The sequence below is a fragment of the Stomoxys calcitrans genome, chromosome 2 (genome assembly GCF_963082655.1).
Source record: "Stomoxys calcitrans chromosome 2, idStoCalc2.1, whole genome shotgun sequence".
Taxonomy (NCBI): domain Eukaryota; kingdom Metazoa; phylum Arthropoda; class Insecta; order Diptera; family Muscidae; genus Stomoxys; species Stomoxys calcitrans.
Genome location: NC_081553.1, coordinates 181,647,902 through 181,660,212, shown reverse-complemented (window position 1 = coordinate 181,660,212; position 12,311 = coordinate 181,647,902). Strand labels below are relative to the sequence as shown.

The following is a 12,311-nucleotide window of genomic DNA, read 5'->3' as shown; positions in this document are numbered from 1 at the left end:
TAATGAGCCTTTAAAAAGAGAATTTTTCATCTAATTTTGATGAAATTTGGCACATCTAGTTCTGGTACCCCTCTAAATCTTTTTGTTGAATATCGTTCAGATCAGACCATATAGCTGTTAAACAGACCCTTCTCCCGATATATGTAGAGTATTGAGCCAATAAAAGGAGAATTATTCATGCGATTTTGATGCAATTTGAAACAGGGGGGTTGAAAAGAGGGTGCGGATATTAATTAACCCCGCGTCTTTTAGCCGCGAAGCCGAGCAATGACATTGGAAATGTCCAACGTCCGCCACCGGAACGATGCGGATTGTGCCATCTTCATAGAAGGCGTTAATTTCCTTCTTACACTGCAACCGTTCGTGACCTTAACGACCTGGTTGTTATTGCCCTGAGGGCCATTTTACTTTCACTCGACGTCCTCGCGTTAACACCACACAACCACACGCATTCCGTGATCGCCCGGATCTCTGCCTGTAGGACCGTATTATGGTATTATCATTGTATACCCCCAGGCCCAATGTGTCCTCTAGATTTGATCCATCTGTATAGCATGAGTTCCAAGACAGCAATACCAGAGTAAGTAAGTATCGGTCTAATCACGCTCCTGTAGATCCAGTGGACTATCCTCGGATTCAGGCCCGCCTACATAGTGCCCAACATCTGTGAGCCTTCCCGGTACGATCCTGAGTAGGACATTTCTAATTCAGTTTCCTGTCCAAGATCACACCTAAGTATTTGATTTTGTCAGATATCGAAATCGTTCTATTGAGGAAACGTGATGCGTTAAAATGGTCCACCTTAGTCTTCCTCATGAACTGGCAGATTTCAGTCTTCTTTGGGTTAACATTGAGACCCCTAGGTCAAGCCCAGTCGTGTGCCATCTGCCCTTAGACTGAACAAAGCTCAACGCCACGGCGAAACAATTAAAGGTGGTCTTATTTGTACAACAACCACAATTCATATGGTGCAATCCGCCATGTTGTCGTCAAGCTGATCGACGTTCTACCAACACACACAAAGAAATTTATGTAAGTGTGTGTATACTTGTGCGTACATGAGCAGATAATATGCCAGAAAGAAGATAACAACAAAGATAATGTAATAAAAAATCTGTCATCGTAATACCGTCAAACCTGGCCGGCTGTTAACAGCTGTTCACGTGAGACCATCTTTTTAAATCCGCCTTGGCTCAAGGCGCTCATTCTGTTTTAGCCTTCATTGTAACATTAAATTAAAGAATTTCATAAAATAGGAACGTTTCATGAAATTTTATAAGTACGTATTATCATGGAGAAACAATTAAAGGTGGTCTCATTTGTACAACAACCACAAATCATATGGTGCAATCCACCATCTTGCCATCAAGCTGTTCGACGTTTTGCCAACACACACAAAGAAATTTGTGTGCGCGTGTGTATACATGTGCGTTCGTGAGCAGAAAATATGCGAGAAAGAAGATGACAACAAAGGCAATGCAAACAAAAATCTGACAACTTAATACCGTCGAACTTGGCCGGCTGTTAACAGCTGTTCGCGTGAGACCACCTTAATATATCCGCCTTGTCTATCGATATTAACAAGTCTTACGGCTGGACTGCAATTTAAGGAGTATTGAGTCATATGCACCTAAATGCATAGTTTATTTTAACGTTCAATACAAGGAATCTTCATGTTTGAAAATATTCTGCATAACGGGATCGTTAACCATCTCCCTCATGTGGTTTGCAACAATAAAATCTAAATGATTAAAGGTTTGATCTGGCACACGATAATCACCAGCCAAATGAATAGTTTTGGAGACCAATGTATCTACATCCTTGGGATTGCAAAGACCATCATTTTGACTGGAGTAGAAGTAGGTGGGAGCCAAAATATTTTCCAAGTTATAATCGGGAGGAGTGGGTTGACCATAGATTTCGTTATTTTTCTTAGTGCCATAATCCATTTGACAGAAACGGCCAGAGTTGTGGTCACTCAATTGAATGTAGTGAATACCTTGATTACTGGAGGATCCACCGGGGTGGGTTTCAATTAATTCTTGCATGGCAGTCAGATTGGTGTTTTGATAACCTTCACCCACAAACAACAACCACATGTTTCGGCACAAGAACTTCAGGGCGGGATCCAACCCACAGGCAGTATCACCAACACGATTAATCAAACGATTTTGTGGAAGCAATTCCATATCGGCAAAAACTTGATTCCAAATGCCGCCGGGTTTGCCAACCAATGGAGCAAAAACATTAAAAACGGCAGACGTACCATGTTCAAAGAAGGCACAGGGGGCCAACATATGAGCCGACTTGATTTTGTCATTGTACTCCTTGCGTTCGGACATCATAACAAAGTACACGGTGGTTCCTTGGGAGTGGCCAGCATAGTGGATTTTAGATTCGCCAGTTTGTTCGAGGATATAATCAATCATGGTGGGAATATCAATGGCACCAATTTCATGCCAATCAAAATGCCAGAATTTTGGGCTGTTGATGGAAATGATGGCGTTTTGGCGTGAGTAAATGTTGCCACGGGCATTGCCCATCCACACATCAAAGCCAGCATCGGCCAAGAGGTAAGCCAAGGCATTATCAGGACCACCAGATAACCAGCAATCGGAGTTGCTGAAAAGACCGTGTTGCAGCAGAATTGCGGGACGTTGAGCATTTTGGTTTTGCAATTTGTTAGAATAGGGTATGCGGAACAGATTCAAAATATAACCGTCTGAAGTGGTGACAGTATGGGATTCGGCAGGGTAACCGTTGAGACGAATACGTTCATCCTAAAATAAATATATCATTATTTAAAACCATTCAAAGTCAGCGCAGCAAGTGCCCATGCAGTGAACTTACTGTCCTAATCATTTCCTTCAACATGCATGTTGGGTCAATCGAGGCAGTCGAGGCCACAGACAGCAGGCCAAGGCCAGCGATAATGGTCATCACTAACTTCATGCTTTGAGGTTCGTTCTACTTCAATAAAGCCCCCACAAATGGGAATGACTATTTATGTAAAAACAAACGAAATCTTACTGTGTTCATTTCCAGGCGAAGAAACAGCTATTATCGAATTTTGATTTTCTTATCTTTTTCATTTTGAGTTCAAACTAAATATCATTATCTAATTATGGTGGCCACGATTTTTGGACGTCCCATTTGTGTTGTCCCTTAATCACAGCCGATAACCACGTATTTATGACAATCTGTATTTTCCACACGGTGGGGTAACATAAATTTACGATGTTTTAAATAATGCAACATGCGCAAACATTTCGGTATCTATACCAGAGAATAGACCAGATAAAGTTGTATCACCACCGTAGCGCAGAGGTTAGCATGTCCGCCTATGACGCTGAACGCTTGGGTTCAAATCCTGGCGAGACCATCAGAAAAAATTTTCAGCGGTGGTTTTCCCCTCCTAATGCTGACAACATTTGTGAGGTACTTTGCCATGTAAAACTTCTTTCCAAAGAGGTGTCGCACTGTGGCACGCCGTTCGGACTTGGCTATAAAAAGGAGACCCCTTATCATTGAGCTTAAACTTGAATCGGACTGCACTCATTGATATGTGAGAAGTTGGCCCCTGTTCCTTAGAGAAATGTTCATGGGCAAAATTTGCATTTTTTACGAGAGAATAGACCAGCTAAAGTTGTATCATTGCACAAAAATGGACGGGGAACACCTTTAGAGATACACCATAGCACGTTCGAAAGTTTGCAGCTTCAGACTTTTACAGTAGTCCGAAATCATCATCATTTTCTATCAACCAATACGCAAGTGATGTCCCCTGCATTGGTTGGCGAAAGGAAATTAGGACTTGGAGGGGGGAGGGGTGTGGGGAAAGTATGTAACTTTCCCCGCACCCCTCCCCCCCCTTAAATTGACTTGTTTATTGACATTTGTCTTAAATCTCTGGATATCAAAGTGGGTGGAAAAAACTTTAGCCGGAAGTCGATTCCACATACAAACGGTTCGGGCGAAATAAGAATTCTCTCTATCATGCATTGTGCGGTCCACCGGTCAATCAATTACAAACGGGTGTGAGTTCCAGGAATGTCTAGTATCCCTGACAAACATCCTTAGATCATGAAAGTACCGATAGAACAGAGACATACAACCTACATTGCGACGAAGTTCAAGGGAGGCAATAGAGTTGGATACCCTTCGCCAATCAACGCCATCGCTCTCATCTGTACACGGTCCAGTAGCTCCAGGGATGATTTTGAAGCTCCAGCCCATACATGTGAGTTGTACTCCATTTTCGGTCTTATAAAAGTGGTGTAGATGTTAAGAAGATCAGACGGAGTGAAGTAATTCTTACACCGTTTAATAAAGCCTAAACACTTGAATGCTTCTTTCGACACTTCAAATACATGTTTAGCCCAACGGACATCACTTTGTATTTTCATGCCCAGAACATCAAGAGCTTCTGATTGCTCAACATTTATACCGTTAATAGGCAAAGATGGTCGTAATGGGTCGTTTGTGTGACAAAAAGCAGCACTGAGTCTTCCGTCCATTAAAATCTACTCGATTCATTCGACCCCACTTATGGCCAGTAAATCCTGGCAGATTGTATCATCCAGAACCCGCCTCTTGTCCTCAATCTCTCGAATACTCGGCCTATGGTCGAATGAGTACGAATGACAGAGATTACTGTCATCCGCAAATGAGTAGATCGGATTCGATGTCTGACTCAACAGATCGTTAATGAAAATAAGAAAAAGATAAAGAACAGAGCCCTGGGGTACACCTGCGGTGAATTTGTGCTCGTTGGATGAGAACCCATCTTTAACGAATCGAATAGTGCGATCTCTGAGAAAGTTCGAAATAAATCGAACGAAGCCATTACCAACACCACAATTGTGGGGCAGTGACACGAAATGCTCGACCGTCTCCCCATCACCACAAGCCCTGCGAGGCCAAAGATCTGACAGTGACCAGTAAGCACTCCTATAATCAGTCCGAGGTCATGTTTACTCAGTCCCAGGATAAGTGATGACCGGTTCCGCGAAACATTAGGCCGCAGGGCCTTGGCCAAACTGGACCCCCCGTATGGGTGACGCCTCCTATGATGATTCGTATGAACGGTTTTCGTAGAATGCAACCACCCTACAAAATAAATCGCAACCGTCTCATTTTCCCCTACACCTTGAAGGCTCGGGCCGCAACGAAGCCTAATAGCATTGCCCATTTTTCGAAGAAACTCTTTGCATTCCCTAACTAGTTCAAACTTCACAGAACTCGACGTCAGAGGCTTCAGTGCTGCCTGACTATTTACATCCGATCTAGTAGGCCGCTCCTACTCTGATATTGTCCACAAAGCCTTCAGTATTGCAAAGTATTCCGCCTGAAATACTCTATACCCGTCCAAAACCTTTTTAACTACCTAGTGTCAAGGAACTCAAAGTTGACTGGAACTTCTTTGCCTCTATCCCATTAAGACTCATCTGTATATACAAAAGATGCTGGTAAGAGCGGGGTGTTCCCAGCCCAAAGATTCATTTTCGGAAAAACGACATCCAGACCGCCAGCAAGGCAGGGCTCCCCTAGTACACCGCATTTACCAGACAACTCAGTTTCAACCAGTGTAGTACTCATAGTCATCCCGAGCCGGGGATTTTAGTTCGCGCCAATATTCGATCCCAACCCTTCAAGCAACAGGTCTCCCTGCTTTTACAAGCAATGATCCATATAAGGCATGGCTGAATTATTTGAAGGTTATCACATTTGTACAACAACATAAAAACCATATGGTGAAAACTCCATATTGTCATCCTAGGCGGATTTAAGAAGGTGGTCTAATGCGAACAGCTGTTAGCAGCCGGCCAGGTTTGACGGTATTAAGATGACAGATTTTTGTTTGCATTCTCTGTTTTGTTATCTTCTTTCTCGCATTTTCTCTGCTCATGTACGCACATGTATACACACATGCACACAATTTTTTTGTGTGTGGTGACAAAACGTCGATCATATGATTTGTGGTTGTTGTACAAATGAGATCACCTTTAAGTTTCGTTAGGGTAGATTTTTATTGTTGTCTTAATGACGCTACCTCTTAATTGTACCATAGTGGTGGAACGGGTATAGCTAGCCACTTCAAATTTTGCACAGATACTCAGTATTGATGTAGGCCATTGGGGCATATCGGTTCAGATTTAGATATAGTTCCCATATAAACCGATCTCTCGATTTGACTTCTTGAACCGTTACAAGCCGCACTTTGTGTCCTATGGCTGAAAATTCGCATGTAGTGCTCTGTTATGTATTTATGTGGTGTTCTGTTATTATTTCCAACAAATGTGCCAAGTACGGTCCGAATGAGTCTATAATCTGATATAGCTCCCATATAACCCGATCTCCCGGTTTGACTTCTTGAGCCGTTACAAGCCCCAATTTGTGTCCTTTGGCTGAATGTTTGCATCTAGTGTTCTGTTATGATTTCCAACAAATGTGCCAAGTGCGGTATGAATCAGTCTATAACCTGATATAGCTCCTATATAAATCGAACTCCCGAGTTGACTTCTTGAGCCCTTAGGCGTTGTCGGCTGGCCAAAGCCGTGTGGCTATCGCCTGGCTGGCTGATGCTCCAACGTTGCGACAGTGGAGGTGGAGTTATGTTTGAGTGAGTATTTATTTTCTTCGTTTTACTTTACCTTCCTTTCAGTTTAATGCTGTTTCTTCTTTCTCAGGTTTAAACCTTTTTGTTTAAGCGTTTAAATTCTTATTTCTCATACAAGAACTTGACGAGGATCGCCACCTCTACATACAGACATGTGGCTACAGCAACAACAACCTCGAGGAACAATTTTTACACTTGGAGCTCCCAGATGCTGTAATTTGTGTCCTTTTTGGACCCTTATTTTTATCAGAGAATCCGTGGTGGGCATCTAAGGATTTTAAATATTAATATATGTATATTTTTATAATATCAATTGTTTTTTGCTTTCCATTATTGCTAAAAAATTCTCGCTCGAAAGCAAATTATTAAATGACTGTACTTGACATTTGCTTTGCATTGTTGATAACTGTTACGATATACATAAACCCATTTTACACAAACTCAAATCACTTATTTTTTCGTTTAGAGGCTGAATGAACGCGTGCGTTGACGTCGGCAAACTCTATAAATACAATTAAATCTGGCGGCTGTTAACAGCTGTTCGCGTGAAACAACCTTTTAATAATTTAGCCATGCGATTTTTTAGCCACTAAAAGTCGACTTCCAGTTTTTTACACAAAACATCGATTAGTCGAATGTCGACTTCCCCCCACTCTCGATTGGTTTTGTTAATACTTTAATTAAATATCAAAATATAAAAGAAAAATATAAAAACATGTCCTTTTTAATTAAACTACCCGTTAAAACATTAAGTAGTAGCAGTTTCTCAATACGAACACTAACAACCACAATGGTTAATAAAGTAAAAGAGAGTAAGTTAAGTACTCCACCACCAAAAAAAAGTTTCATAACCTTTTCGCCAATTACATTTCCGACTTCTACTTACAGTCCACCAACGACAGGAGAATAATTCTCTAATTATTGAAGGAATTACAAAGCCGTCTCCACGCGAAGGCACCTTACTTAAGGCAGCATGCTCGGAAAAGTTTTGTCCAGAATGTACATTGGGTTTGGATATTAAGCATACGGATGTTTTAATTTTATCACAATATGTGCGTTCCGATGGCTGTATGTTACCAAAGCGCATCACTGGTTTGTGTCACAGACAACAAAAGAAAATTGGCACTTTGGTAACGATGGCACAAAAGGCAGGTTTGATGCCAAACTTGACTCCAGCCAATAGCAAAAAAGATCCGAAAAAACGTTTTGGCTGGAGAAAATTTAACAAATATTTCAATGAGAAAACTATTAAATATTAAAAATTGTTACATATTGATAATTTAGAAATTGCAGCTATAGCTTGTTTAAATTGAAAAGAGGCTGGTAGATGAGATTATAGGATGGAGTAGCTTGGTTGTACGGCAGCGCCCATTAAATTTTGTCGATGCTCTGAAGTGACTAAAAGACAACTATGTCGGCATAGACAGCTCCATGTCTCTCGGATACAGAATCACTGTCCCTGATTTAGAATATGATAACAGAGGGCAAGTAGTCTGGGCTGTGAATTCGTTTAAACCTTTCCAGTCAAATTGAAAGGTATGTTACAGAGATCCGCAACGTATGACATCTTTAAAGTTATTGGAGTATCTACGTTTTGTTGGACTAAGTGCCGATGGTCTTGATGACCAGATCCACTCCCTGTCTAAGAACTACAGGCCAAGTAATCCCTTATTCTTCGTCCTGAAGATGCTGGTGGGACAATTAAGCAAGAACATAAGAAACATTTCAGATCCACCATCAGTAAGGAGCTTTCAACATGCTTAAACGTAGGGTCGGTTGGTTTACAGTGCCTTTCATGATGTTGTAGAACATATACATGGGACTTTGGGTATAGACGACTTTACTTTAGTGGCGTTTTTGGAAATGGAAAGACTTTTAATGAGTCTATACATGACTCGGGTGGTCCTTTCTCTACTGGCGAATTAGGTTGATACGACAATGAATTATCAAATCATCACTAGCACCGCCTTTGTGCCTCTTGATTCTTAATGATCAGCAGGAGGAAATGGTGAAAGTTGTTGCCTGCTCAGATGACGTAGTTATGGTAGATGGCCGCTTTCTCTTCTATTAGAGAACTTTTTTAGAATGTTTAGAGGAAACTATCTGAATGGATGACAGTCAATGTACATAAACTTGGTGTTTCTGGAGACATGTCCAGGATGGCATACAGCTTTTTTGAAAGCTAAGTATCTGGGCCTGATTCTGTGACTAAAGGAAACTCAAAAGGAAGGGTTTTATCAACATGTGGAGGGGTTTCCTCCACTCTGTCACCACTAAAGCCTGGTGTATCATGAGTCTCTGGGTATTTGAACCATCCGCTGCATAGTTGAGAATGGTTGGCGTTGGCAACGCCCCGAGCGAGACTTTGAAAATCGTCTTTAGACTGCGGTATTCGGATAGCTGGCTTCCTTCGAATTAAATCACTCTGTAACATGGCTGGCTTTCCTCGATATTTAGGCATTTTGTAATAAGGTCCCATGGAGCGGCCAATGGCATTTTGTAATAAGGTCCCATGGAGCGGCCAATGGCTTTGTATATGGTCGACAAGGTTTCTTTGTCAGCATCCTAAGTGCTGCCGGCAAGTTACTTGAGGACCCTGTTTCTATTACTGATCTTATCGCAATAGAAACAATAGCATGTGAGGAGTAACTGCGTAACTGCTGTCAAATGTGACATCTTATATTTTGGGACACTTGATGGTCGGAATCGTAACTCCATCGAATATCATATTCAGCTATCCACCTGTGTTTGTGGGTATTGTGAGAAGTTAAGGACGGTTGAGAACTTTACATTTGCATGTGGAAGTGGCGATCCTCGTCAAGCTCATGTAGATTAGCAAGCTCGTCCCGGTCCAAAGGTTCGATCGCCGCGTAAACATGATGACCATTGGTTATTTAAATGCAATAATATCTCGCCTTGTCATAACCAGCATCATAGGCCAGCATAGCATTTATGCTAGAGCCGGTATAGCCTGGCCTCTTAATGAGACTCTCCACTCTATACAGCTGATTGTCCGTGACTGCAGTTGCAGAAACTCCATATCTAGCAGTCCACTATACGCAACCTGTGGACGTGCCCTGTAGCTCGCATCTAAGCTTCTCCAGACAGCTATGAGCACCACACAGATTGGATCTGTGCCGGAATAGCGTGTTACTGCTCTGCTATTGCGGGGAGATGGCACAGGAGTATGGGCCTCTTCCCGTCCCTTGATAAGACGCTCGTCATTTCGGAATACATTTGCCATAAACACGTTTCTATAGCCCTTGGGCGATGAACGGCATTAATTGGAATTGGAGTTTTGTAAAAATAGGAGATTTAATTCCTATTTTTCAATACTTGTTTATCTTTCAAACATTTCCTTCAAGAACAGCACAGGCTATTGTTTATAGATAAATGTTGCTATCGCCTTTATTTCATATATTTGAATATATATATATATATAATCTATTAAAGTTTCAAAATAAAAAAATTACAAATTCACATTCAATAATTGCATAAGGATACATGTATTAGGTGCTATATTATATTAATACTTATTTTTACTAGCTCGTCGAAACGAAAAAAGAGAAGTTTTACACAGAAGCATTATTACCATAGCTCTTTTTTAAAAGAAGTTATGATTTTCCAGTAGGCTTTGTTTAGTAGATTTGCCAACTTTCTCCATGCCATGTAGACGCATTATATGCATTCGCAAGGTGGATCTCTGCGAGAATGCTTTCGAACAATGCGTACATTTGAAAGGAGTTGGGTCTTTGTGCGTAAGCATATGCTCTTGGCATATGGTCTTTTGCCTGTAGGCCTTGCCGCAGATGTCACATGTAAATGGCTGCTCTCTGGTGTGGGTCCTCTCGTGATTGATCAGATGAATCTTCTGATGAAAGGCCTTGGAACAGAATGAACAGGCAAAACGTTTCTCTCCATGTTGCCGTATATGATATTGGAAACGGACTTGAGTGTAGTTTTCGAATTGCTGATTGCAAATGTGACAAGTGTATGTCGACTTGAGATGGAAATTTTTGACATGACGTTGCAAATGTAGTTGGCTTCTGAAATATTTGCCACATTGCTCACATTGCGTGGAATCTGGCCGATTGTGCTTGAGTTTGTGCTGGGCCAGCATGAAGGTGGATTTAAAAGTGCTAGTGCATATATCACATTCGAATGGCTTATCTTGTGGATGGAAACGCATGATGTGGGTCTTTAACAGCTGACGACTAGAACATGCTTCTCCACATATCTTGCAATTCAGACGTGGATTGTATTTTACTGTTTTTCTCTTTTTAACCTGAAAACGTTGCAAGGACTCGTCGTCATCATCATCTTCCGATGATAAAGAAGACTCTTCCGGTTGCTCTTCATCTGAAGTAGGTGTGGACGACTCCTCCTCATCGCATGAATTGCTGCCCTGTGTGGGCAGCAAACGATATTCATCATTTTGAGGTTTCTGTTCCAGCTCAGACTCTGGTTTAATGGCTTCCATTGTTTCCATATCGATGGGTTCTGTTTTGATTTCTTCAAACAAAGGCGGTGGAGTGCCTATGGAAGAGGTTGTGTCTATACAATTTCCCAATTCTGCTAAACGTGGACTCAAACGCAAGCGAGGACTGCTGGATGGCGAGCCCAGGTCACTGCCATATTTTATTGTGTTTCGTTCCATGTCCTGCTCTGCATCCCTATTTAAAACCATGTCAGCTGCCAGCACTGGGTCTATATGCATTGAGTCTGATTTGGGCGAAAGTTTAGCCACATTCGCAAAAGTATCCTCAATGAGGAAATAGCTTTTCAAAACACGTTGGCTATCTAAGCACTCTTCGCGAAATGACCGAACCTCTTTAAAACGCTGGAAACACTCCACGCAGATCTGTTGGGGCATGCCGTCCATTGCATTGATCTGAAAGACAAAAATCATGAAATACACCACGAAGCCAACCTGCCTGTATATATTCACATTTAGCTGCCAAATGACGAGATCCTCAAATATTTCCTTAATATCTTCACTAGGCTCATAATCGATTTCTCTATTATTCCTTGCACCATCATCATCTTGATAATCACCAGACTGGCCTTTATGTTTCTCCTGAAATATTTTGTAAAATTTTACATCTTCAGTAAAGAAACGACTGCAGCTACGACAAGTGGTATTAAGGAATAGAAGTTTGTCAAAGCAAAAGTCGAAAGCCATCTCTAAAATGGTTAATTCCTTGCTCGATTTCAATCTCTTTTTTTTTTTGGTGTGCTACAAAAAGGGAACAAAAAGTATAAAATTGGTATTGCCAGACTCAATCGTATCAATGCAATGGTAAGGAGCTGGCAACCTCACAAATCGCCATATGTGTTTTGTTTATGTTGCTTTCAGTGATGGCAATACACAACAAATAGGTACAATATCGAAGAGGAAAGTAATTTAAGGACGTTCACATTGAAAGAGCAATTGCAAGGTGAAATGAATAAAAATTGGTTAGGTTGACAAGAGGTTGCGGATTTTAACCCTACTACGCCACTGCGGGCATACAAGAAGATCATTTTTTTGGACATACACAACCATGGTAAGACCAGGGTAAAGCTGCACTTTACAGCGCGCAACTCCGATTTCGTTGAAATTTGGTATGCAGATGTGGGTTGACCTCATGAACACAAATCTGAAGTCGTTTCTTGAGGCAAAAGCCCGTGTACTCCCCTATGGACAAAAAAG

At 41.5% G+C, this 12,311-nt stretch overlaps 3 protein-coding genes across 3 annotated transcripts; 1 reads left to right on the top strand and 2 right to left on the bottom strand.

The window, feature by feature from the left end:
* Positions 1 to 1,655: 1,655 nt before the first annotated feature.
* LOC106090119 (lipase 3-like) lies at positions 1,656 to 2,952 on the bottom strand. The gene is made up of 2 exons (XM_059361707.1): positions 2,851 to 2,952; positions 1,656 to 2,780 (listed from the first exon to the last, which is right to left on the bottom strand). Exons 1-2 carry the CDS (start codon positions 2,950 to 2,952, stop codon positions 1,656 to 1,658), a joined length of 1,227 nt encoding a protein of 408 aa, XP_059217690.1.
* Positions 2,953 to 7,236: 4,284 nt separating this feature from the next.
* LOC106090124 (large ribosomal subunit protein mL66) lies at positions 7,237 to 7,911 on the top strand. The gene is made up of 2 exons (XM_013256208.2): positions 7,237 to 7,431; positions 7,508 to 7,911. The coding sequence occupies exons 1-2, from the start codon at positions 7,335 to 7,337 to the stop codon at positions 7,876 to 7,878; spliced, it is 468 nt and encodes a 155-aa protein (XP_013111662.1). The 5' UTR covers positions 7,237 to 7,334; the 3' UTR covers positions 7,879 to 7,911.
* Positions 7,912 to 10,082: 2,171 nt separating this feature from the next.
* Positions 10,083 to 11,879, bottom strand: LOC106090121 (zinc finger protein 184). The gene is made up of 2 exons (XM_013256205.2): positions 11,568 to 11,879; positions 10,083 to 11,510 (listed from the first exon to the last, which is right to left on the bottom strand). The coding sequence occupies exons 1-2, from the start codon at positions 11,799 to 11,801 to the stop codon at positions 10,224 to 10,226; spliced, it is 1,521 nt and encodes a 506-aa protein (XP_013111659.2). The 5' UTR covers positions 11,802 to 11,879; the 3' UTR covers positions 10,083 to 10,223.
* Positions 11,880 to 12,311: the final 432 nt, after the last annotated feature.

Coding starts and splice junctions, on each gene's coding strand:
- LOC106090119 (XM_059361707.1), bottom strand. CDS start 2,952: ATGAAGTTAGTGATGACCATTATCGCTGGCCTTGGCCTGCTGTCTGTG. Junction 2,781..2,850: donor TGAAGGAAATGATTAGGACA/GTAAGTTCACTG, acceptor TATTTATTTTAG/GATGAACGTATTCGTCTCAA.
- LOC106090124 (XM_013256208.2), top strand. CDS start 7,335: ATGTCCTTTTTAATTAAACTACCCGTTAAAACATTAAGTAGTAGCAGT. Junction 7,432..7,507: donor GGTTAATAAAGTAAAAGAGA/GTAAGTTAAGTA, acceptor TTCTACTTACAG/TCCACCAACGACAGGAGAAT.
- LOC106090121 (XM_013256205.2), bottom strand. CDS start 11,801: ATGGCTTTCGACTTTTGCTTTGACAAACTTCTATTCCTTAATACCACT. Junction 11,511..11,567: donor TCGTCATTTGGCAGCTAAAT/GTGAATATATAC, acceptor TTTGTCTTTCAG/ATCAATGCAATGGACGGCAT.